Source organism: Eleutherodactylus coqui, chromosome 11 (assembly GCF_035609145.1).
Source record: "Eleutherodactylus coqui strain aEleCoq1 chromosome 11, aEleCoq1.hap1, whole genome shotgun sequence".
Classification (NCBI taxonomy): domain Eukaryota; kingdom Metazoa; phylum Chordata; class Amphibia; order Anura; family Eleutherodactylidae; genus Eleutherodactylus; species Eleutherodactylus coqui.
The window spans coordinates 6,817,306-6,844,972 of record NC_089847.1 but is presented as its reverse complement, the minus strand read 5'-3'; the positions used below and the strand labels follow the sequence as shown (position 1 = coordinate 6,844,972).

The following is a 27,667-nucleotide window of genomic DNA, read 5'->3' as shown; positions in this document are numbered from 1 at the left end:
CTTGTGTTACCACAGTTATCGGAGACAGTGGTTTGGGCCAAACAAAAGGAGCGTTACTGCATTAACCCCTTCATGACACGGCCTATTTTGGGCTTAAGGACGCAACAATTTTTGGCGGATTTTCTTCTCCATTTATGAAAAGCCATAACTTTTTTATTTTTCCGTCGACGCGGCCATGTAAGGGCTTGTTTTTTGTGTGGCGAACTGTAGTTTTTATTGGCATCATTTTTGGGTATATTAGCTATATTGTAAAACTTTTTTTTTTTTTCTTATGATAGCAGGGAGAGAAAACGCATCAATTCTGCCATAGATTTTTTTTTTTTTTTTTTTTTTTTTTTACCACGGTAATCATGCAGCATAAATGAGACAATCCATTTTTTCTGCAGACCGGTATGGTTACAGCTATACCAAAATTCTTACATTTTTTTAAAGGTTTTTTCCACTTTTCTGCAATAAAAACCCTTTTTTTGGAAATCTTTTTTCTTTTCTAAATCGCTGCATTCAAAGTCCTGTAACTTTTTTATTTTTTGATGTACGGAGCTCTATGAGGGCTTATTTTTTGCGAGATGAGCTGTAGTTTTTACTGGTAGCATTTCGGGGTACATACGGCTTTGTTATCACTTTTATTGCGTTTTTAGTGAGGCAAAATGTTGAAAATTAGCATTTTGCCTCAGTTTTTTAGCTTTTTTTTTGTCATGCACAGTCAAAAGCATGTGCATCTTATTGTACGCGTCGTTACGGATGCGATAATACCAAATATGTGGTGTTTTATTTTTTTTTTACCTTTTTTTATGTTAATCTGAGAAAAAGCATAAAAAAATTTTTCTTTACTCTTTTTTTTTACATTTTTTTAATCTTTGTTTTTTTACAACATTTGTGTCCCTCTGAGGGACTTTGACCACTGCCCTGATGATCGCTGTCATAAGGCATGGCAGAGCTACTCCTCTGCCATGCCTTATCGCTTATACAGCGATCCCAGGCACTGGTAACACAGGACGCCAGTGTCTGGCGTCCTGTTACCATGGCGACAGGCCAGGCTCTCGCGATAACATCGCGAGAGCCGGCCGGAGACACAGAGGGAGTGCGCTCCCTCTGTGAACTCTTTCCCTGCCGCGATCTACTTACATCGCGGCAGGGAAGGGGTTAACAGCGGAACGGCGGCTGTGATTGACAACCGACTCCCGCTGTGGGATAACGCGGGATCATATGTGATCCCGTGCTATCCCCAGGGCGTAAGTTTACGCCCTGTTGCGGGAAGTACCCCGCTGCCAGGACGTAAATTTACCTCCTGCAGCGGGAATGGGTTAATGAGACGTTCACAGCTGCACTAGCATCCAAGTCCGCTTGAGGCCCACGATTACTGAGGGTGTGGGCAGAGGCCAAGGTCCTAGGAGGGAAGAATCAACTGCACCAGGTATAGCCTGTGGAATTTCTTTGTGGTTCATCCAGTCTTTGTAGCGATGAAAGCAACCGTAACTGATTTAAAGAGACGTTCACAGCTGTACTAGCATCCGCGTCCGCTTTATGCCCACAATTACTGTGGGTGTGAGCCGAGGCCGAGGTCCTTGGCGGTGTGAGCTGCCTTGCTTGGGCGCTCTGATTTCTTCATGTGTAATACCGTCTTTGAGTTTCATGGGCTTGCCTATGCTGTCCGTGCACAAAGATTTCTCATTGCGTTGTTTTACCTGTCTGGCAGAAATACACTGACTGACTTGGCTAGGGTGCAGACGGCTTTCCCATTGCTGTGTTTTATCTATCTGGCACAAATACACTGAATGACTAGGGCAGAAGTGTGGGCCGAGGTCCGGGGCGGGGTGAAACTCTGCCATGTTTGGGCACTCTTTTCTTCATGTTTAATACTGTCTTTGAGTTTCATGGGCTCGCCTATGCTGTGAGTGCACAAAGACTTCCCATTGCGTTTTTACCTGTCTGGCGCAAATACACTGACTGACTAGGCTAGTAATGTCGGCCGAAGCCGAGGTCATTGGCAGGGTTAAACTCTGCCATGTTTGGGCACTCTGATTTCTTCCTGTGTAATACCATCTTTGTGCACTGACAGCATAGGCGAGCACAAGGAACTCAAAGACTTCCCAATGCGGTGTTGAGCTATCTGACACCTACACAGAATAAATTTTGTGGGGACACATGGATTTCCCGTTGTTATGTAACTCACGGCACCTTGGGTCACACAAGGTGGAGGTTGGTGCCGAGCCTGACCCTGGGCCCGCTCACGTGCTTCAGACACGGTATTACTGCATTGTGGAGATGTGTAGAAGTGCTTGCACCTGAGTCGCCTTTATGCCCACGTTTGCGGCTCCTGACAATTTTATGATGGAGGTGGCATAGGAGGCAGTATTATAGTAGTTATACTCTTGTACGTAGGGTGCAGTATTATAGTATTGCTTTTTATGTCATAAATCCCCATTTGTGTTTGTTGTGTACAGCTTTTAGATTAGTTTTTTGTGCACCTTTCTTTTTTATGACCTTTTATATTCAACTAAATAAGCGGCAGTCAATAAGGATCCTTTTAGGATGATGAGTTGTGATCTCCTCTATTATTGTTACAATCGTGTGGGCAAACTAAGCACGGGGTCCACACGATTGTGACCAAGAGAGATGCACGCACATGGGTCCACACGGGTTTCAGCCAAAGTTGCCCTGAACTACAAGGAGGATAACATGGCTCTACCTAAGCGGGGACATCGCCCCAATAAAGGGCGGCCCAGCGGTCTTCGGTTCTGGGCCCTAGCTGATCCTAGGAACCACACACCAGAACAGGATGCATACACATGTCAGGGACAACTGGACAGAGAAAGCTGACACACAGTGCTGGGATCGCACCATACAGAAGCCAAAATGCAAACACTAATAGCAGATGATAAGCTGAATATAAATTCCAGGTATTAGTTGACATTTTGATCAAAATATGGAAGCTGGTGGGCCACTTCACAGCTCCTGGCTATACCGCTCGTCCCTACACTAACCAGGAGTCCAGTGACACCAACCTATCTTGCAGGCACCATGCATAGAACCTGTTCACACCACAAACAGAGACAGAATGAGCACAGAACAGGACTGCTCATACCAGACTACAACATATAGTGCATACAACACGGACTCCACCCAGAGCTCACATGCACACAGATGAAACTCCACAGCAAGTCTAACAGTGTCCTAATACCAGGGGGATAGACAGTCAGCCACTGTGCTGACATAGTAAAACTGTGTCAGGGATCCACCAACTGACACACACACAAGACACAAGACATTTGGAGGCCGCACCTGTCAGGGGAATGGCAGAGGGGGTCTGCATATGATACAGACAAGACTACAGGTGTCCAAACCATCTTTAGGAAGCAGAGAGACACAACAGACCTACATGGAAACACAGCTCCGAGTGGGAACAAAACAGATACATCCAAACAGTACAAAGACCAGCAACAACTACTCACAGGAGTTGGGTTTATATGTGCTGCAGGCTAAAGGGGATTGGCTGCTGGAGAATACCACACCCAGCTAGCTCAATCAACCCTCATCTGTGGAGCTGTGCTGCTAGGAACCTTAGTACTACAGATCCCAGCAGCACACGTAACAATTATAACAAATGTAACAAGAGTGCATGTCTCCCTCGCAACACAGTTGCTGTGGTAGATCCACGTAACATCACCCAGGCTGTGAAAGGGACTAGAAAATGAATTCATAATCCCAAGTATATCTGAGGTGGTTCAGAACTGAGATCACATGAGGGAGAAAAGGCCAGGAGCTTCAGACAGAAAGAAATGACAGAGCAAGGTAACTCTAGCTCACATATATATAGACTGGGAAATAGCTACATAATGAAGGAATAAAGGAAAAATCACCAGAGTGGCCCTTTAACAATGACGTGAATCCTACAGCATCCAATCTACTGCAGCACCTGGAATCAGGTGAGGACAATAATAAAGAGGAGAATTAGCTTAAATGAAATTGAGCAATTTATGTGATTTGGATGCCAAAAATTGCTGTTTGGAGCTTAGGCCTAAAGGTTTCCCAAGAGAGGTACTACCGTATCATGACACAACACCTACCATTGCTTTGGCAATAACCATAATCCCGTCCTCTGACTTCTTCTTCAGACAGTCGGCTATGGAAGCCAAATCACAGCCTGATATCTCTGCTACTACCTGCAGGGCAAAACGGATATTATATTCAGATATTACATGTAGTCATTTCAGGACTGGTTGTTGGGTTCATGTCATTAATTCTCACTCCCTCAGTGATACTCCCAACCATCTTGGATCCAGTGGGACTGTCTCAAATTTTGGGTGCCGCCCGAGGAAGTCCAATGAGTGCCTTGATATCCCAGCATGGGAGATAAGCATCAGTTATGCTAAAACATCCAAGTAGGAAAAGGATGTGTTAAAAATGCACTTTAAAGGTTGTAATTTGTGAAGGTTGTTCATCCATCCGTTATTTCCTCGACTCCCCCCATTAATATGTACACGTTGCTCAGCCAAACATGAGGGTCATTTCTATGGTGGTTAAAAGGGTTTTCTGGACAGACATTGTTAATAATCTATCCATAGGACAGGTCATAAATAGCAGTTAGACAGGAGTCTAATGCTTGGGGGTCCCTGCTGATAAGAGCTGCTGTCAACCAGCTGGAAAGCTCATAACACTGCCTGTTCGACAGTGGTCTGGTCTGGTATTGAAGCACTCTGTCATTGAAGTGAATGGGAGAGAGCTGCAATACTGAACCAGACCACTGCCCAACAGACAGTTTTATGAGCTTTCTGGTCTGCTGACAGCAGCTCTTATCTGTTTGGCACTGGTCCCGAGCAATGGACCCCTAATCCCCAAGAAAACCCCTTTAATGGACCGTTAGCCGCCCTTACATCTTTATCAAACAGTTTTATCCTTCACCGGCTGAAAAATCCCATGACTGTTCCTCTCGAGAATAAACAATGGGTGCAGAGGTCCTCCTTCTAGATAGAACACACTTACATTTTGGGGGTGGATGAGATCTTCAGACTTGCTGGCCACAAAGTTTGGCATTGTTATAGCTCCGCTCTCTGCGATGGCGCGGTGAAATAAACCTTTGGATAGGGGAGAAAGCACCTAGAAGAGGAGACATTCGGGTTATACTCATCACAGCCCTTGGATTGGGCACATTTACTATTACTTTTGATACAATGTACGGTATTCTGCATACGGCCCGAACCGCGACAGAACAAACCAACAGGACCGATTCCAATCATAGAACTATATGAAGGACTAACTCTACAGGCATTATTATACTATATACTGTGGATAGGAAAGCTCCTTTATGGGGTCTGTCAGCAGACACAGGTGATAGGCGCTCCGTATGGGAGGAAACACCAGACAGAACTTACCAGAGCCGAGATGCTGATCGCTCCAGCAGATTCCCCAAATATAGTGACAGATGAGGGGTCACCACCAAATGCTGCAATGTTTTCTTGTATCCATTGGAGGGCGGCTACTTGGTCCTTAAGCCCATAATTCCCAGGCAATTGGTTATCTGTGGTACTAAAATAAGAGGAAAAGGTACATTTTTTAAGATGATGGAGCCTGAAGCCCATGTCCATGTCAGATCACCAATTCACATATCAAATTAACCAACATAAACATTACTTATCCTGACTCTGCATTACATCCTGTATTATACTCCAGAGCTGCACTCACTATTCTGCTGGTGGAGTCACTGTGTACATACATTACTTATCCTGTACTGACCTTGAGTTACATCCTGTATTATACTCCAGAGCTGCACTCACTATTCTGCTGGTGGAGTCACTGTGTACATACATTACTTATCTTGCACTGATCCGTAGCTATATTTTGTATTATACTCCAGAGCTGCAGTCACAATCATGCAAGCTTCAGAGCTGAAATCTCCAAGCATTTCTTGCTTGGTGAGTGCCTCAACAGAGCTGGCTATGGTGATATAAATTCTGAGAAACACCTTCTATATACCAGACACTGTACAGAATATAAGGTAGAATATAGTAACTGCCCCTGAACAGCAAAAACTCAGCTAAGTTTGTTAAGAAAGTGGCTGACAACAAGCTAGATGACTGTTTCCAATAGCAGCCAGCACAATTGGAAAGGTTGCTCTGTAGCAGAACACAAATCTATTTCAGCCTTTGGGAAAATTATTCCTACCTGTATACCAGCTGAGCGCTCTGAGAACACAGCAGCTGTCTTCTGTATACAATGGGACCCTTCATTTACACACTAATAAGCTCTTAAGTAGCTAATTAGCTACTTAAGAGCTTATGCAAAGTGAATGTTCAAAACTGTCACTCAAACTGCCATTTGAGTAAATTTTGAGCGATATTCGTTGTGTCTAAATGGGCCTTTATTGCTGACAGCCGGGCGCACAGTCTGCCAAGAGCTTTATATATACTGACCTCCTACCTCGAGACACAATCGTCAGAATCCATTTTTATCACGTCAACGACCAATTTATGCAGGCCTCATGACAAATGTCAGCTCTACCGGCTCCATTCCAGAGTGTTACACTGTTTGCCGACCTCTCCCTAGCCACTATAGCAGCAAGGAAAAAGCTGGCTCCCATAACCGCTTTAAAAAACCACGCCATAGATGGGGCTTCCCATAACAGAACTCTACATCAAGAAGCAACAGACCTTCCCCCATCTCTTTGAGTGGTTGCAGAGAGAAGACTTATATGATGTGTAGCATTGTAAACATGCTTCCGAGAGGGACTATATGTTCTACTCACACCGACACAACACCTACTCACACATTTATATGTACTTGTCAGCTAAATAGTTACCGATGGTGGCACAATGTGAGATAGGGGACATTACTTGGTCGGATCATGCTTCGATCACTCTCTCCCTTCACCTACCGCACTCACCCCCAAATACTTTTTTCTGGAGGAATAATACCTATGTTATGTCCTCCAACACAACATCACCAGCACTGGAAAGTTGCTCACTGAATGTTTCTCTTTCAATTCTTTCTCTTCTACTAGCCCTTCCCTGCTTTGGAATGCACACAAGGCTTTCACAAGGGGCCTTCATTCAACAAACAGCACATTACAAAAAGCAGCGGAACGCAACTATGTTAGACCTTTGGACTAAAATTTCCACGTTCGCTGCAATTCACAAAGCAGACCCCTCCCTATCAAACCTACTTAAACTACCCTTAAAAAAGGCAAGAACTGAACTACAAGCGCATCCTGCAATAGATTATGGGAATGATCTTGAAAGATTAAAAATGCTACATTATAATTCACATAATAAGGCAAGCCAACTAATGGCCAAGAGAGTCAAAGCAGCAAGAGCAAATTCAAGAACCCCCTACTTAATATCTCAAACAACTAACAACAACATTTTTCAATGATGATGGAGCCATTAGCAGAGGCTATAAGGTCCAACCCTCTTATCAAGGGTTCTCTAGGGGCGAACATGCACAAGATCAACTTATTTGCAGATGATGTAATAATAACCCTAACAGATCCAAAAGCTTCGCTCCCCCATGTGATGTCTACCTTACAACTATTTGGAGACATCTCTTATTATAAGGTAAACTCTAGCAAGTCACGAATGATGGGTATTCACATACTGAAAACAGATGAGAAGGCTCTACGAATGGCTCTCGCATTTCAATGGTGCCCCATCCCTACCCTATCTAGGCATAATTTTAACCTCCTCAGTTGACAATTTACCATCGGCAAACTTCCCTCCATTGAAAATACAAAAGGAACTAGACGCTTGGCCATGTTTGACCCTAGGTGGAAGGGAAGAGCGGTCCTATACAAAATGCTTATTCTCCCCTGCATTTTATACCTCCTTAGAACTATCCATGTGACCATCTCTGAACTCATCTTCTCGACGTTCCACCAACAAATGAATGGATTCATATGGAGGAGAGCGAACCACAGAGTGGCATTTTCTGTTTGAGTAGATGCTTAAAATTTGGGGGTATGGGGTTACCCAGCCTTCGCAATTATTATAAATCCTTTCTGACTGACCAAGGTAGTCATTGGTGCATCATGGAGTCAGACAAAATGTGGGCCCTTATTGAATCATCTTTGGTGGGTATAACCAACTGGATAGCATATTTATTAGCAATCCCAGAAATCCTTACTATGCCCTTCCACAGTGAAAGCTACTCTGCAGGGGGGGGGGGGGGGGGGGGAATTCAATATGGTCTAAGATAAACTCGGAACCGAATATGACATCAAAAATTACTTTTCCATTACTTAGCCTGAAATACCTAATACCTGACCTCTCCTTTAACAATTGGCCACATAGAGTAACTTTTCTCAGAGGCAAGACAAATACACAATTCCTTCCTCTGAATACTACACATTTCTACGCATCCATAATTTTTTAGGATTCCATATAATCTTCTCGTCAACTCTACCAAATCACCTCAATGATCTACTAAAATGCAAGTATAACAACACAGAAGAAACTCACAAAATCTATCTACAACTACTTATTTGGCATTCACTTCTTCTTCAAAAAAAAACTGTCAACTTCCTGAATTGGGAAACAGGCCCGAATTAAAAAATTCACAAATCCACCAATTTTTTGACATTGTCCCCTGCTGTCTGACTACTGGGTTCACATCTCACAGTTTACAACTACCCTGCAACCTTATATTGTAAGAGTAGAACCAGAACTGGCCCTACTCCTTATAGGCATGGGAAATATTCCTCAGAGCCATAGAGTGATTATATCTCATATATTCTATACTTCTCGAATTTTAAAAGCAAGGAACTGCAAATCTGAATATACCCCTTCTATAGCAGAGATGCAGGATGCAGTTTTTTTTTAAAACTACATTAATGAGAAATTGATTGCCAACCAAAAGAACAGCTTGGGTCAGTACAGGAAAAACTGGGCAGCTTGGACCAGGATGTTCAAAATGCCGCCTGGATTTGATTAGTCTTCAGCAGGCTCTCCCCCACCTCATTTCTCCTCCCTTCTCCATTTCTCCCACTTTGTGACAGGCTTCGGCTTACACACTTTAAGAAACCAAAAAGTATTTTTTCTTTAACTTGGACATAACTTTCCAATATTCTAAAAACTCTCCTGGAAGGAACAATTTCTACAAATGCAGAATGTCTGTTTGTGCGGTACCTCCCAAGGTTGTCAATTTTCCCTCTTCAACCCTATCCTCTCCCCTACCCTCCCTCTACTCCCCCTTCCCCATAAAGTTGTAATATGCATATAATTGGGATTGTTGATGTATATCCATATACATTTGGCTTTGAGTGCATTGTACATTGTGGAACTGCTAATAAGCATTCATTGTTCAAAAAAAATTAAAATTATTTAGTTTAGAAAAAAGACGTCTAAGAGGCGACCTAATAACTACATCAGGGGTCAGTACAGAGATCTCTCCCATCATCTATTATACCCAGGACTGTAACAAGGGGGCGCTCTAATAACTATGTATAGCTATATCAGGGGTCAGTACAGAGATCTCTCCCATCATCTATTATACCCAAGACTGTAACAAGGAGGCGTTCTAATAACTATGTATAGATATATCAGGGGTCAGTACAGAGATCTCTCCCATCATCTATTATACCAAGGACTGTAACAAGGAGGCGCTCTAATAACTATGTATAGATATATCAGGGGATAATACAGAGATCTCTCCCATCATCTATTATACCCAGGACTGCAACAAATGGGCGCTCTAATAACTATGTATAATATATCAGGGGTCATTACAGAGATCTCTCCCATCATCTATTATACCCAGGACTGTAACAAATGGGCGCTCTAATAACTATGTATAATATATCAGGGGTCAGTACAGAGATCTCTCCCATCATCTATTATACCCAGAACTGTAACAAGGGGGCGCTCTAATAACTATGTATAGATATATCAGGAGTCAGTACAGATATCTCTCCCATCATCTATTATACCAAGGACTGTAACAAGGGGGCGCTCTAATAACTATGTATAGATATATCAGGGGTCAGTACAGAGATCTCTCTCATTATCTATTATACCCAGGAATGTGGCAGTAACAATGGGATATCTTTGACATCTCGAGGAAAGAAGGTTTCTACACAGCATAGTAGGGATTCTTTACTGTAAAAGCAGCAAGATTATGGGACTTTCTGCCTAAAGATATGTTGATGGCGAATTCTATAAAAGAGTTCAAAAGTGGGCTGGACAGCATTCTTGAGCGATACAATAATATATGTTATAATTAGAGATGAGCGAACGTACTCGTCCGAGCTTGATACTTGTTCGAGTATTAGCGTGTTCGAGATGCTCGTTACTCGTGACGAGTACCACGCGATGTTCGAGTTACTTTCACTTTCATCTCTGAGACGTTAGCGCGCTTTTCTGGCCAATAGAAAGACAGGGAAGGCATTACAACTTCCCCCTGCGACATTCAAGCCCTATACCACCCCCCTGCAGTGAGTGGCTGGCGAGATCAGGTGTCACCCGAGTATATAAATCGGCCCCTCCCGCGGCTCGCCACAGATGTATTCTGACAGAGATCAGGGACAGTGCTGCTGGTGCTGGAGCTGCTATAGGGAGAGCGTTAGGAGTATTTTAGGCTTCAAGAACCCCAACGGTCCTTCTTAGGGCCACATCTAACCGTGTGCAGCCGTGTGGAGGCTGCTTTTTGCAGTGTTGCACTTTTTTTTTTTTGTATATCGGCCGTGCAGAGCATTGCGTCCTGCAGTAATTATACATAGTCCAGGGCCAGTAGTGGTGGTGAGGCAGGGACAGAAGACATATTTATTGAATATAGGCAGTGGGCCTTTCTAAAAACATTTGGGAAAAAAAATCTATTTGGGCTGCCTGTGACTGTCCTCAGTGTACTGGGTCTGTGCTGGGGGTAGTTGTCCTCCTAATTCATACGCAGCCAGCTAAGTGTTACAGCAGGCTTGCGCAAAATTATTTCCTGGCTCTGCTGTGCGTTCCGTAAGCGAAGTCAGCCTCCAACCACAGGCCAATAAGTGGCACATTTAATTATAGCGTTCTGTTTCTGCACTACTGGTAATACAGCATGCTGAGGGGTAGGGGTAGGCCTAGAGGACGTGGACGCGGGCGAGGACGCGGAGGCCCAAGTCAGGGTGTGGGCACAGGCCGAGCCAGTGCGGTGGCCAGGGGTAGAGGCAGGGCCAGACCGAATAATCCACCAACTGTTTCCCAAAGCGCCCCCTCTCGCCATGCCACCCTGCAGAGGTCAAGGTGCTCTACGGTGTGGCAGTTTTTCACAGAGACGCCTGACGACCGACGAACAGTGGTGTGCAACCTTTGTCGCGCCAAGATCAGCTTGGGAGCCACCACCACCAGCATGTGCAGGCATATGATGGCCAAGCACCCCACAAGGTGGGACGATGCCCGTTCACCGCCTCCGGTTTGCACCACTGCCTCTCCCCTTGTGCCCCAACCTGCCACTGAGATCCAACCCCCCTCTGAGGACAAAGGCACTACCGTCTCCTGGCCTGCACCCACACCCTCACCTCCGCTGTCCTCGGCCCCATCCAGCAATGTCTCTCAGCGCAGCATCCAGACGTCGCTAGCGCCACTGTTTGAGCGCAAGAGCAAGTACGCCGCCACGCACCCGGACGCTCAAGCGTTAAACGTGCACATTGCCAAATTGATCAGCCTGGAGATGCTGCCGTATAGGCTTGTGGAAACGGAGGCTTTCAAAAGCATGATGGCGGTGGCGGCCCCGCGCTACTCGGTTCCCAGTTGCCACTACTTTTCCCGATGTGCCGTCCCAGCCCTTCACGACCACGTCTCCCGCAACATTGTACGCGCCCTCATCAACGCGGTTACTGCCAAGGTCCACTTAACAACGGACACGTGGACAAGCACAGGCGGGCAGGGCCACTATATCTCCCTGACGGCACATTGGGTGAATTTAGTGGAGGCTGGGACAGAGTCAGAGCCTGGGACCGCTCACGTCCTACCCACCCCCAGAATTGCGGGCCTCAGCTTGGTGCTGGTATCTGCGGTGGTGTATGCTTCCTCCACTAAACCACCCTCCTCCTCCTCCTCCTCCAACGCAACCTCTGTCTCGCAATCAAGATGTGTCAGCAGCAGCAGCACGTCGCCAGCAGTCGGTGTCGCGCAGCGTGGCAGCACAGCGGTGGGCAAGCGTCAGCAGGCCGTGCTGAAACTACTCAGCTTAGGAGATAAGAGGCACACGGCCCACGAACTGCTGCAGGGTCTGACAGAGCAGACCGACCGCTGGCTTGCGCCGCTGAGCCTCCAACCGGGCATGGTCGTGTGTGACAACGGCCGTAACCTGGTGGCGGCTCTGCAGCTCGGCAGCCTCACGCACGTGCCATGCCTGGCCCATGTCTTTAATTTGGTGGTTCAGCGCTTTCTGAAAAGCTACCCACACTTGTCATACCTGCTCGGAAAGGTGCGCCGGGTCAGCGCACATTTCCGCAGCTCCAAGACGGACACTGCCACCCTGCGGACCCTGTAACATCGGTTTAATCTGCCAGTGCACCGACTGCTGTGCGACGTGCCCACACGGTGGAACTCTACGCTCCACATGTTGGCCAGGCTCTATGAGCAGCGTAGAGCTATAGTGGAATACCAACTCCAACATGGGCGGCATAGTGGGAGTCAGCCTCCTCAATTCTTTACAGAAGAGTGGGCCTGGTTGGCAGACATCTGCCAGGTCCTTGGAAACTTTGAGGAGTCTACCCAGATGGTGAGCAGCGATGCTGCAATCATTAGCGTCACCATTCCTCTGCTATGCCTCTTGAGAAGTTCCCTGCAAAGCATAAAGGCAGACGCTTTGCACTCGGAAACGTAGGCGTGGGAAGACAGTATGTCGCTGGATAGTCAGAGCACCCTCATGTCTATATCTCAGCGCGTTGAGGAGGAGGAAGAGGGGGAGGAGCATGAGGAGGAGGGGGAAGAGACAGCTTGGCCCACTGCTGAGTGTACCCATGCTGCTTGCCTGTCATCCTTTCAGCGTGTATGGCCGGAGGAGGAGGAGCATCCTGAAAGTGATCTTCCTAGTGAGGACAGCCATATGTTGCGTACAGGTACCCTGGCACACATGGCTGACTTCATGTTAGGATGCCTTTCTCGTGACCCTTGCGTTACACGCATTCTGGCCACTACGGATTACTGGGTGTACACACTGCTCGACCCACGGTATAAGGAGAACCTTTCCACTCTCATTCCCGAAGAGGAAAGGGGTTCGAGAATGATGCTATACCACAGGGCGCTGGTGGACGAACTGATGGTAAACTTCCCATCCGACAGCGCTAGTGGCAGAAGGCGCAGTTCCGAGGGCAAGGTAGCAGGGGAGGCGCAGAGATCAGGCAGCATGTACAGCGCAGGCAGGGGAACATTCTCCAAGGCCTTTGCCAGCTTTATGGCTCCCCAGCAAGACTGTGTCACCGCTCCCCAGTCAAGGCTGAGTTGGCGGGAGCACTGTAAAAGGATGGTGAGGGAGTACGTAGCCGATCGCACGACCGTGCTCGGTGACGCCTCTGCCCCCTACAACTACTGGGTGTTGAAGCTGGACACGTGGCCTGAACTCGCGCTGTATGCCCTGTAGGTGCTTGCTTGTCCTGCGGCTAGCGTCCTGTCAGAGAGGGTGTTTAGTGCGGCTGGGGGAATCATCATGGATAAGCGTACCCGCCTGTCAACCGACAGTGCCGACAGGCTTACACTCATCAAGATGAACAAAGCCTGGATTTCCCCAGACTTCTCTTCTTCACCAGCGGACAGCAGCGATACCTAAGCAATATACAATGTCGGTCCACACGGAGTTGTAACTACATGTGTCCACTTCTAAAGAACCCCAGTCTGACTGGGGCATGCAGTGTGGGCCGAAGCCCACCTGCATTAAACATGACATTACCTCAGCTGTGATGGGCAATGCTATGGGATATATTTATGTGCCGCCGGTGGCTTCCTGGCACCCACCCATGCTGTCGGTCCACAGGGACTTCACAATAGGGAGTTGTACCTGCCTGTGTCCATGAATTAAAAAGCCCGCTCAGGTTGGGGCATGCAGTGTGGGCCGAAGCCCACCTGCATTTAATCGGACATTACCTCAGCTGTGATGGGCACTGCAATGGGATACATTTATGTACCGCCGGTGGGTTCCAGGGAGCCACCCATGCTGTGGGTGCACATGGAATTCCCATTGCGGAGTTGTACCTGCCTGTGACTATTTATAAAAAAACACGGTCTGACTGGGGCATGCAGACACCTTGACAGAATGAATAGTGTGTGGCACATAGGTTCCCCATTGCTATGCCCACATGTGCAGCTCCTGATGGCGGTGGCACAGGATTCTATTTCTCATTGCTTCTGTACAGCATTGTGGGCTATCGCCCCGCCCCTTTTAAAGAGGGTCGCTGCCTAGCCGTGCCAACCCTCTGCAGTGTGTGCCTGCGGTTCCTCCTCATGGCAGACGCACTTATAAATAGACATGAGTGTGGCGTGCCATGAGGGCAGCTGAAGGCTGCGCAGGGACACTTTGGTGTGCGCTGTGGACACTGGGTCGTGCAGGGGGAGGGGGGTTGGGCAGCATGTAACCCAGGAGAAGTGGCAGCGGAGTGTCATGCAGGCAGTAATTGTGCTTTGTTGGAGGTAGTGTGGTGCTTAGCTAAGGTATGCATTGCTAATGAGGGCTGTTCAGAAGTAAAAATTGTTGGGAGGGGGGGGTCCCACTCTTGCCGCTATTGTGGCTTAATAGTGGGACCTGGGAATTTGAGATGCAGCCCAACATGTAGCCCCTCGCCTGCCCTATCCGTTGCTGTGTCGTTCCCATCACTTTCTTGAATTTCCCAGATTTTCACAAATGGAAACCTTAGCGAGCATCGGCGATATACAAAAATGCTCGGGTCGCCCATTGACTTCAATGGGGTTCGTTACTCGAAACGAACCCTCGAGCACCGCGATAATTTCGTCCCGAGTAATGAGCACCCGAGTATTTTGGTGCTCGCTCCTCTCTAGTTATAATCATTAATAACTAATTACTTCCAAAGGGCTGTTGATACAGGAATTATTCCGATTGTCAGATTAGATTCAGAAAATAAGTTTTTCCCTAAACAGGAAAAAAATTGCTTTCAACCTCACTGTTTTTTTGTTTTTGTTTTTTTCTGGATCAACATTGGGTGGTAATAGTCTCAACTGGATGGGTATGTCTCTTTTTTCAGCCTTACATACTATGTTACTATGTAATTCCTTCTCCCAGCAAAAACCCATGCACTAACGGCTCAGTATACATGTGTATGAAGAAGTCGGGGTGTGATACCTGTCGTCATAATGAGTGTTTGCCCGACAGTTATCTAAAATATATGGGCAAGAGCTTTAAAGGGGTTGTCCCGCGGCAGCAAGTGGGGTTAAGCACTTCTGTATGGCCATATTAATGCACTTTGTAATATACATCGTGCATTAAATATGAGCCATACAGAAGTTATTCACTTACCTGCTCCGTTGCTAGCGTCCCCGTCGCCATGGTGCCATCTAATTTCGATGTCTTCTGGCGTTTTTAGACGCGCTTGCGCAGTCCGGTCTTCTGCCTGGTCAATGGGGCCGCTCGTGCCGGAGAGCAGGTTACCGCGTCGTCATCGTAGCTCCGCCCTGTCACGTGTGCCGATTCCAGCCAATCAGGAGGCTGGAATCGGCAATGGAACGCAAGGAAGGAGAAGAAAATCCACGGTGCACCATGGGAGAAGACCCGCGGTGCACCGTGGGAGAAGACCAGCGGCACCATCTTTAAAAGAAGAAAAGAAGAAGTTGCAGAACGCTGATGCAGGTAAGCGCAATGCCATTTTTAAAAACTAACCCATGCTTTCTTTTTAACAGGGCAGAATGCGGGGTAAGTGAAAAAATTTTTTTTCCGCTTTCGCCGCGGGACAACCCCTTTAACCTAACTCACCACAGGAGGCGTGAGCACCTAAAATGCCTAGGGCAGCCTAAACTCCAAGTACGGCTCTGTCTGTAAACTACACAATGATGACCCTGGGTGGAAATACACCATATATCATAGACAATATCTTTACCCGAAGAATCCTAGGACCCCCAGCCTGTACTGAATGGACACAGCCACTACGTTCTCAAGACCACTGAGTGCAGAGCCATCATACATGCTTGCCGACCCCATGACCAGCCCTCCACCATGTATGAAGGTCATGACCTAAGGGAAAGCGGAAAAGATTAAAATTTATATTTAATAGCAATGTAATTTCTTGGAAACAAAAAGACAAACACTACAACTCCCAACATCCTCTGATCACCGGCAGCAGTTAGACAATGCCCGGGGCTTTGGTGTCACAACAGCTGGAGAGCAAAACATTGCAGATCTACAATACTGATTAGAATAAGCATCACAGTACTAACCTCCAGCTTCAGGACACTTACCGGTAGTTTGGATTTCGGGTCCCTGTCGGCCGGAGTAAACACATTGAGGTACAGGCAGTCTTCCGAGCACCGTGGCATCTTAAAGGGGGATTGGTAATATCCTTCAAGCATCTCAGACATTAAATCTTCCTGTAAACACCTAAAATCAGTAAAAAATGGCATATTCTTCTGAGTCACTCTATGTAATAAATTTATATATCACTAAAGAGGATATACAGATGTAATAAATGCTAACATGACAGGTGCATCATGGGAACTCAATTTACAGCATCGATCATAAGTTTCAATCTAATGTTTTTGCATTTGTCCATCACACTTACACCACAAGTACAAGAGACTCACATGGGGGGATACTCCGAGGCATCTCTAACGGAGCTCCAGGGTTTAGGAGGTTTTGGGTCAGCAAATCTCAGTGGTCCAACTGGAGGTTTCGCAAAAGGGATGCCATAAAATGCATTTATGGTTCTAGAGGTTTCCTTTACGGGCACTGTAACGCCCTGTAGTTGTCCATATTTTGTGGTCACTAACGGCCTTTCACCATTTTGACCTACGGAGAAAAACAAATTATTAAGTGATTCATTATTTAATTAATTAATGTAAACATGTACAATAATAAAGGCAGCTAGAACACCACTCTATATAAAGGAATATACCAACTATAATATTTCCCCTATGTACAAGAATAAAGCTACTATAATACTGCCCCCTATATACAAGAATATAACTACTATAATACTGCCCCATGTGCAAGAATATAACTACTATAATACTGCCCCCTATGTACAAGAATATAACTATTATAATACTGCCCACTATGTACAAGAATATAACTACTATAATACTGCCCCATGTGCAAGAATATAACTACTATTATACTGCACCCTATGTACAAGAATATAACTACTATAATACTGCTCCCTATGTACAAGAATATAACTACTATAATACTGCCCCATGTGCAAGAATATAACTACTATAATACTGCCCCCTATGTGCAAGAATATAACTATTATAATACTGCCCCCTATGTACAAGAATATAACTACTATAATACTGCCCCATGTGCAAGAATATAACTACTATTATACTGCACCCTATGTACAAGAATATAACTACTATAATACTGCTCCCTATGTACAAGAATATAACTACTATAATACTGCTCCCTATGTACAAGAATATAACTACTATAATACTGCTCCCTATGTACAAGAATATAACTACTATAATACTGCTCCCTATGTACAAGAATATAACTACTATAATATTATCCCCTATGTAGGATATACCTACTATAATACTGCCCCCTATGCACAAGAAAATAGCTACTATAATACTGCCCCCTATGTACAAGAATATAACTACTATAATACTGCTCCTATGTACAAGAATATAACTACTATTATACTGCACCCTATGTACAAGAATATAACTACTCTAATACTGCCCCCTATGTACAAGTATAAAACTACTATAATACTGCCTCTATGTACAAGAATATAACTATTATAACACTGCCCCCTATGTACAAGAATATAACTACTATAATACTGCCCCTATGTACAAGAATAGATCTACTATAATAGTTCCCCCCTATGTACAAGAATATAACTACTATAATACTGCCTCTATGTACAAGATTATAACTACTATAATACTGTCCCCTATGTACAAAAATATAACTACTATAATACTGCCCCCTATGTACAAGAATATAACTACTATAATACTGCCCCCTATGTACAAGACTATAACTACTATAATACTGCCCCCTATGTACAAGAATATAACTACTATAATACTGCTCCCTATGTACAAGAATAAAACTACTATAATACTGCCCCTTATGTACAAGAATATAACTACTATAATAGTGCCCCTATGAACAACAATATAAGTACTATAACACTTCCCCCTATGTACAAGAATATAAATACTATAGTATTATCCCCTATGTAGAAGGATATAACTACTTTAATACTGCCCCCTATGTACAAGAATATAACTACTATAATACTGCCTCTATGCACAAGAATATAACTACTATAACACTGCCCCCTATGTACAAGAATATAACTACTATAATACTGCCCCTTATGTACAAGAATATAACTACTATAATAGTGCCCCCTATGTACAAGAATATATCTACTATAATAGTGCCCCCCATGTACAATAATATATAAATACTATAATATTATACCCTATGTAGAAGGATATAACTACTATAATACTGCCCCCTATGTACAAAAATATAACTACTATAATACGGCCTCTATGCACAAGAATATAACTACTATAACACTGCCCCCTATGTACAAGAATATAACTACTATAATAGTGCCCCCTATGTACAAGAATATAACTACTATAATACTGCTCCCTATGTACAAGAATATAACTACTATAATACTGCTCCCTATGTACAATAATATATCTACTATAATAGTGCCCCCCATGAACAAGAATATAAATACTATAATATTATACCCTATGTAGAAGGATATAACTACTATAATACTGCCCCCTATGCACAAAAATATAGCTACTATAAAACTGCCCTCTATGTACAAGAATATAACTACTATAATACTGCTCCTATGTACAAGAATATAACTACTATAATACTGCTCCTATGTACAAGAATATAACTACTATAATACTGTCCCCTATGTACAAGGATATAACTACTATAATACTGCCCCCTATGTACAAGAATATAACTACTATATTACTGCCCCCTATGTACAAGAATATAACTAGTATAATACTGTCCCCTATGTACAAGGATATAACTACTATAATACTGCCCCCTATGTACAAGAATGTAACTACTATAATACTGCCCCCAATGTACAAGAATATAACTACTATAACACTGCCCCCTATGTACAAGAATATAAATACTATAATATTATCCCTTTTGTAGAAGGATATAACTACTATAATACTGCCCCCTATGCACAAGAATATAGCTACTATAATACTGCCCCCTATGTACAAGAATATAACTACTATAATACTGCTCCTATGTTCAAGAATATAACTACTATAATACTGCTCCTATGTACAAGAATGTAACTACTATAATACTGCCCCTATGTACAAGAATATAACTACTATGATACTGCCCCCTATGTACAAGTATATAACTACTATAATACTGCCCCCTATGTACAAGAATATAACTACTATAATATTGCCCCCTATGTGCAAGAATATAACTACTATAATATTGCCCCCTATGTGCAAGAATATAACTACTATAATACTGCCCCCTATGTACAAGAATATAACTACTATAATACTTCCCTCTATGTACAAGAATATAACTTTTGTGACTTACTACTGAGGAATTCTTCCTCTCAGATATGTGAATTATTAATACTTGAGGGACCCAATGTTCGCTGTGTGAAAATAAAATATTTGGAAAAGTAATTGCTGTGAATCTCCCCTCTCTCTTGCCATGCTGCTGCTGTCCTCTTCCCTCCTTCTTTCTCTCTTCCTCTCCCTCCCCCTTCTCCATGCCGCTTCTCTCTCCACCCCTTTTCCATGCCGCTTCTCCCTCCTCCCTCCATGCTGATGCTCTCTCCCCGTTCTTCATTCTGCTTCTCTCTTCCTCCCGTACATGCCGCTTCTCTCCCCCCCTCTCCATGTTGCTTCTCTGCCCACCTCTGTGCCGCTTCTCAACCCCCCTCTCAATGTCTCTCTCACTCCCTCCTCTCCATGTCACTTCTTACTCCCCCTCTCCATATCGCTTCCCACTCCCCCCTCTCCATGTCAATTCTCACTCCCCCCTTTCCATGTTGCTTATCACTTCCCCCTCTCCATGTCGCTTCTGAATCCCCCCTTTATATGTTGCTTCTAACACCCCCATGCCGCTTCTCTCTCCCTCCTCTCCATGCCAGATGTCATTTTCTCACCCTCCATGCCACATCTCTCTCTCTCCCACCCTCCATGCAGCTTCTCTCTTCCCCCCCTCCATGCCACTTTCTCCCCTCCAAGCTTCTTCTCCCTCCCCCATGCTGCTTCTCTCTCCCCCTCTGCATGCTGCTTCTCTCCATCTCTCCATGCCACTTCTCTCCTCCCAATACCACTTCTCTGCACCCCTCCATGCCACTTCTGTCATTTCCCCCACCCTCCATGCTGCTTCTTTCTCCCCCTCCATGCCGCTTCTCTCTACCTCCTCTCTATGCCGCTTCTTTCCCCTCCATGCCGCTTCTCTCCCCCCCCCCTGTCAATGCCACTTCTCTTCCCCCCAGTCCATGCGGTTTCTCTCTGCCCCCCTCTCCATGCCACTTCTTTCTCTCCACCACTTTCCCCCTCTGGTGTGTGTGTCTGTGTCTGTATCTCCCACCACAGTGTGTCTCTCTCACCATCACTTCTGTCTCTCTCAGGTGCTTCAGCAAGCAGAGACATTCATAGTCATGTGACTGTGAGGGAGAGAGACGTCACGCAACTATGAAAGTCACTTAACAACGCACGGTGTGTGTCTGTGTGTATCTGTGTCTGTGTGTGTTTGTCGCTTCTTTCATAGCAGCGCTCCAGCCAGCAGGGACGTTCATAGTCTCCTTAGAGATAGATGTCTTCAGACTGTGAATGTTTCTTAGCAATGCTTGAATCTGCATAACGGCGCTACTGGCTGAAGCACTGCTGTACTTATCATGAGGAACTTTAACAGAGCCCGACGGGTCACTGAATGTACCTGCCTCAAATATTTGGATTTTACGGTGGTGGTCTGCATTTAAGGAATTGAAAGACACCAAAATCATCATCCTAAAGTGAGGCAAACTGGTCGAACTGTGGTGCAGGAAAAAGCATGTAGGTCTTTTTATATTAGATTTGTTTGATTTGTTGCCAAATAAAGAATATTCTGAATGAGAAGAAATTCTGATCTGCCTGTTGATGGGTGTAGATCATATCTGCGCTGCTCTTTCTTGGCTCCTGTTTACTTCCCATTACATCCTGCGTTCTGGTATTTGGCACCCAGTTCTTACCTGTTACAATAGCTGATAGAACCAGGGGGCCGAGGAGGAGAATGTGCGGCAGAATCGCCATGTCCGTGCGCTGCGGTCTCCGTGTGGAAGCTGTTCTTCTTCTGCTCCACAGCCTTTATCACACTGGATGTTCTGGCGTTAATAACAGTAAATCTCTAGTTATTATGTAGCAAGTCACAGGTCTGCCGGTGGTGGCATTGTAAGCCAAGGTTCACAGCTACACCCTGTAATCTATGTACAGCTTGGCTGCTGTCCATATATCCTAAAGATAAGTATTAAAGGTAAAGTCCCCATGGTGCAAGCACCGAGTCATGACTGACTCCTAGATAAGTATTAGCGGCCCTTTAACCCCTGAGTTGATGAGAGTTTATTGTGATCTGGAGTAAAAGTAACTGCATACAAAGCAAACTTCTACGATTCTGCATTAAAAACATTCAATAATGTAAATTTTATAAAATAATTGCTAAAAGGGGAACTACTAATTATGAAATATATTATATATACACACACAAGGATTAGTGTCGCTAGGATCGCCATTATGTCCTCATAGGGTCATTGGCACATGTTCATGAACTCACTCCTAACCAGAACTTCTCTTTACTCTGGCTCCAGATGGCTCTATTACACAATCACAGCATGTACTGCACACAATAACCGCTGTTAGGGAAATCATCTGAGATTTCTTAGCATGTTTCATTGCCTGGTCCAAATTAAATGAGAAGTCGTGTACACAGATCACTGACACATGATACAGTCTGTATCATCCGACAATGAAAGCTCTTCTGAGTTTATTACCAAGTAGACAATGTATATATATATATATATATATATATATATATATATATATGTTCAGTTACATATGGTCAGAAATGCATGTCCCCTGTAACCATAAGAACTCATGATTGGCTCAAGGTGCTAATGGTTTAACATATGTTAACACCTCAAGGTGTGTCACTACTAAATACGTCCTTTCTAGGAACCTGAAACTTAGTTCTGTATAAACTGTTTGTTAGGCGCACTGTTCAGACACAATCTTCTGGTTCTGTGTCTGGCAAAAATGGGTGTTGTCCTGCTCTCCCTGTTCACTGAGCTTATATTTACTTTCTTCCAGTACTCCTAGGGTTAATAGCTTCTGGTCTCCTATTCAGCTGATGCTCCTTTTCTAATCACTTCCCTGTATAGCTGCCCTGGGCCTTTCAGACCTTGCTGCAGTGTTGATGAGAGTTTGTTCCTATGTCTTCATGTCCAGCCGCTGCTTCGTCAGTTACCTTGCTGTCCGCTTATGTTCTGTGTTCTTTGTTTATGTACTTTGTGGTCTGTTATTCTCGTCTGCTTCACCGTTTATCCTTGTCCGCTTGTTCCTCCTTTGTTTCTGGACTCCCTGGTGTTGTTCTATCTCTGTCCCACAGATGTTCTGCCCCACCAGTGTAAGTCAGCGCCTAGAGGAAGACCGTGGGGTTGTCCTTATCGGTACGAGTGCTCTGCTTGTAGGCAAGGGTCTCCCTCTCCTGGTTATCAGTCCATATACGGGGCTGTTCATCTGGTATCTAACTCCCACACTGGGGTTGGCTGTCAGCCGTGCTGGATCAGATCTTCACCTACCCAGTAGACTGACACAGTGGTTCCACATCGACAGTCCTCACACTGTTCTAGCAGTTTCTATATGGAAAGGGGACTAGAAACACAAGTGCTGTGGAGAAAGCCGTCTTGAGAAATGCGAAGGCCTTCACTGCTTCCTGCGATCAGGAATGAACCCTCGCCTCCTTCCTGGTCAAGTCAGTCAAGGGTTTGGCCACCAACAAAATGTTCTTAATGAATTTCCGATACAAGTTTGCGAACCCCAAAAAGCGTTGTAACACTTTTAAGTTGGTTGGTTGCACCCATTCGGTGATGGCCTTAACCTTGTCCGAGTCCATTCGGATGGCTGAAGGAGAAATGACATATCCCAGAAAAGCAATTTCCTGTACATCGAAAAGGCATTTCTCAAACTTAGCATATAATTGATGGGCTCAAAGGCAGGAAAGAACTGTCCGTAAAAGTACATAATGGGTCATCCCTCTCTTGTCCACAAAGGGTGGGGGGAGGTTGAGAATCTTGGGCAGTCAGGAAAAGTTTTTTCTCAAATTTGATGAGACATTGCAGGCAGGATCAGATTAATAATTAATTTTCTTAAAGGATATCACATTTCCAATGTGGATAGATGTTTGTGGATTTTTCTGCCCTGTTGTAATTCATGTCTCTGTTATTGGCGCTAACATCTTACAGGCCTTATCTGCATTCATCAAATTCCCACCGGATGGATCGGTATGGGTTAAGACTAGGGATGAGCGAGTATACTCGCTAAAGCACTACTCATTCGAGTAATGTGCTTTAGATGAGTATCTCCCTGCTCGTCCCTGAAGATTTGGGGGCCGGCGGCGGGCGGGGAGCTCTCTCTCCCTCTCTCCCGCTCGCTCTCCCCTGCTCCCCGCCGCAACTCACCTGTCAGCTGCGGCGGCTCCCGAATCTTCAGGGACGAGCATGGAGATACTCGGCTAAGGCACATTACTCGAGCAAGTAGTGCTTTAGCGAGTATACTCGCTCATCCCTAGTTAAGACCTCAGGTGCCAGTTCAGAAGAATTTTGTAAACTAACTGCTCTCTTGGTGGATGCGGCTCATGTGTTTTTCTCCTGACAGCTGCTGCAGAAACTCAGTTTTCTGCAGGTCCTGACAAATTGTGGGCCACTTCCAAGACAGACATAGGGGAATTGGATGTACCCCCTATGATGGTATATCTGAAACCTGGATCCTGTCTCTTTAGGGAATAGGAGAGCCTCATTAACACCACTAATGCATGTGTCAGAAACACCAATGTTAGACATGCAAATACTCCAAGACATGCAAGCACATACCCCACCAGAAGAAATAAAACATTGGGTGGACAAAGGAGCTGTACAAAAACATGGCTTGTACATCTCCACAGAGAGAAAAAACAACAACCTATCTTACCTAAATCTTTCTTCAGATATGCAGCAGTTTTGAGCCATGGCCTGTGTCATGTCTCTACAGGGGGGATGGTAGCACTCATATGGAAAGTATTCACAGCCTATGGGTTGACAAACTACTCTAAAAAATGTTGTTTGTCTTGTATTATTTGTGCTAAGCACAATGCACAAGGAAATATAAGACCAAGGAGGGGCGCTGTCCTACACCTCAGTGTCCCTACACATATATATGGACTACAGCTAAACACAATGCACAAGGGAATATAAGACCAAGGAGGGAAGCTGTCCTACACCTCAGTATCCCTACACATATATATGGACTACAGCTAAACACAATGCACAAGGGAATATAAGACCAAGGAGGGGTGCCGTCCTACACCTCAGTATCCCAACACATATTTATGGACTACAGCTAAACACAATGCACAAAGGAATATAAGACCAGGAGGGGGCGCCGTCCTACACCTCAGTATCCCAACACATATATATGGACTACAGCTAAACACAATGCACAAGGGAATATAAGACCAGGAGGGGGCGCTGTCCGACACCTCAGTATCCCAACACATATATATGGACTACAGCTAAGCACAATGCACAAGGGAATATAAGACCAGCGGGGGGCGCCGTCCTACACCTCAGTGTCCCTACACATATATATGGACTACAGCTAAACACAATGCACAAGGGAATATAAGACCAGGAGGGGTGCCGTCCTACACCTCAGTATCCCAACACATATATATGGACTACAGCTAAACACAATGCACAAGGGAATATAAGACCAGCGGGGGGCGCCGTCCTACACCTCAGTATCCCAACACATATATATGGACTACAGCTAAGCACAATGCACAAGGGAATATAAGACCAAGGAGGGGCGCCGTCCTACACCTCAGTATCCCAACACATATATATGGACTACAGCTAAACACAATGTACAGGGAATATAAGACCAGCAGGGGGCGCCGTCCGACACCTCAGTATCCCAACATATATATATGGACTACAGCTAAACACAATGTACAGGGAATATAAGACCAGCAGGGGGCGCCGTCCGACACCTCAGTATCCATCCCAACACATATATATGGACTACAGCTAAACACAATGTACAGGGAATATAAGACCAGGAGGGGGCGCCGTCCTACACCTCAGTATCCCAACACATATATATGGACTACAGCTAAGCACAATGCACAAGGGAATATAAGACCAAGGAGGGGTGCCGTCCTACACCTCAGTATCCCAACACATATATATGGACTACAGCTAAACACAATGCATAAGGGAATATAAGACCAAGGAGGGGTGCCGTCCTACACCTCAGTATCCCAACACATATATATGGACTACAGCTAAACACAATGCATAAGGGAATATAAGACCAAGGAGGGGCGCCGTCCTACACCTCAGTATCCCAACACATATATGTGTACTACAGCTAAACACAATGCACAAGGGAATATAAGACCAAGGAGGGGTGCCGTCCTACACCTCAGTATCCCAACACATATATATGGACTACAGCTAAACACAATGCATAAGGGAATATAAGACCAAGGAGGGGCGCCGTCCTACACCTCAGTATCCCTTCCAACACATTTGTATAAACTACATAGAATTATACAAATGTGAAGGTAAGAAATACTGCCTAGTTGTCATAGATGTTTTAACCAAATGGGTAGAAGTATTTCCCACAAGTCAACCAGACGCCTCTACAGTGGTAAAAACATTATTAAGGGAACAATTACCCAGGTTTGGGATTCCAGAGCGGATCTATAATGATAACGGGACACATGTTGTAAATCACTAAGCTAAGAGAAGTACTTCACATAGACTGTGCATATCACCCCCAGTCAGCAGGGCTGGTAGAAAGACAGAATGGAATCTTAGAGAATAAACTGAAAAAGGTTATGGAGCAGGCAGGCAGGAATTGGGTATATTGCCTTCCCTTAGCAGTACTCAGCATGCACATTACACCTAACAAGGAAGGGTTAAGTCCATTTGAAATGTTGTATGGGAAACCATATAGACTACCTCAGTTTAGTGTGATCGGGACAGATGAAGAAGCAGATCAAACTTTTGCTGAGTTTATGGCTAAATTGTTACAATCTAAGCAAATCATTCTTTCTAACTCTGTTCCAGAGGAACCAGTACATCTGGAAGAGAAACTGACACCATGTGATCGGGTCCTCATCAAGGTTATAAAGAAAAAGAACTGGAAGACTCCCAAGTGGGAAGGACCTTACCCGGTACTCCTGACCACTCCTACTGCAATAAGGATTGCTGAGAGGCAGACCTGCATTCACCAATCTCACTGTAAAAAGGTAACAGAGGCAAAGCAGGGACAGTGTGCTGAGAGGTCTAGTTCAGCCCGCTACAAAGGGGGGGTCCACATTAGGTGGTCTCCGTCTCAACCGTACTTTCAGCTAACTTTTGACGTGTCAGAAAGATGTCATCACAGAATGTCTCACTGGTTGTCTTAGATTTAATCAAAATTTTTATTATGAATTTCTAAAAGAAGGGGATAGAAAAACTCTATTCCACCACAGTGAATCCCATTTGATATAGAGAACCTGCCCTGAGAAGGGCGACCCTGTGCTAGATTCTGACCCTTGAACACCCCAATAAACTCTACATACGGGACTGAAAAAAAGGGGAGGGGAATATTTATCATAGATTCCAATTAAGAAAAAACAAATTATTGTGAATACGGCTTTCAGATTGCAAATAGTCTCCTTTAGATATCCAAATATATAATCTGCACCAATTATTACTCATTAGACTCCACTCTTAGAAACATTACAAACAGATGCCATCCATCAATACGATCTATGGTGTCTTATTCCCAGAATAGATGTTACATTCAATGCAGGTCTTATTCATCTGCATGGAAGTAATATAACTAGAGATGAGTGAGCACACTCGTCCGAGCTTGATGCTCGTTCGAGCATTAGGGTACTCGAGATGCTCGTTACTGAAGACGAGCACCACGCGGTACTCGAGTCAATTGCATTTCCTTCCCTGCATGTTTAGCGCCATTTTCTAGCCAATAGACATGCGGGGAAGGCATTACCACTTCCTCCTGTGACGTGCCAGTCCTATCCCACCCCACAATAGTGAGTGGCTGGCAAGATCAGGTGACCGCCGAGTACTTAAAGTGGTCCCGCCCGCGGCTCGCCTCAGACACATGCTGGCAGAGGTTAGGGAAAGTGCTGCTGCTGCTGATATAGGGAAAGTGTTAGAGTAGGATCCTGTCTTCAAGAACCCCAATGGTCCTTCCTAGGGCTACATCTGACCGTGTGCATTACTGTT

General features: G+C 44.9%; 1 protein-coding gene across 2 annotated transcripts in view; it reads right to left on the bottom strand.

Moving 5' to 3' along the window:
- Window positions 1-24,420, bottom strand: part of LOC136582013 (fatty acyl-CoA hydrolase precursor, medium chain-like) — a 47,667-nt gene extending 23,247 nt beyond the window's left edge. The window contains exons 1-8 of one of the 2 annotated variants that reach the window (XM_066582746.1): window positions 24,354-24,420; window positions 21,365-21,496; window positions 16,710-16,914; window positions 16,368-16,506; window positions 16,010-16,143; window positions 5,373-5,526; window positions 4,984-5,097; window positions 4,068-4,163 (exon numbers count right to left, since the gene is read on the bottom strand). In XM_066582746.1, the coding sequence (XP_066438843.1) occupies window positions 4,068-4,163; window positions 4,984-5,097; window positions 5,373-5,526; window positions 16,010-16,143; window positions 16,368-16,506; window positions 16,710-16,914; window positions 21,365-21,425 (903 nt within the window). In that variant the 5' untranslated portion in view covers window positions 21,426-21,496; window positions 24,354-24,420. Of the gene's footprint in view, window positions 1-4,067; window positions 4,164-4,983; window positions 5,098-5,372; window positions 5,527-16,009; window positions 16,144-16,367; window positions 16,507-16,709; window positions 16,915-21,364; window positions 21,597-24,353 lie in introns of those variants that run through there. The other variant, XM_066582745.1, reaches the window with a different exon arrangement.
- Between the last annotated feature and the right edge of the window lie 3,247 nt (window positions 24,421-27,667).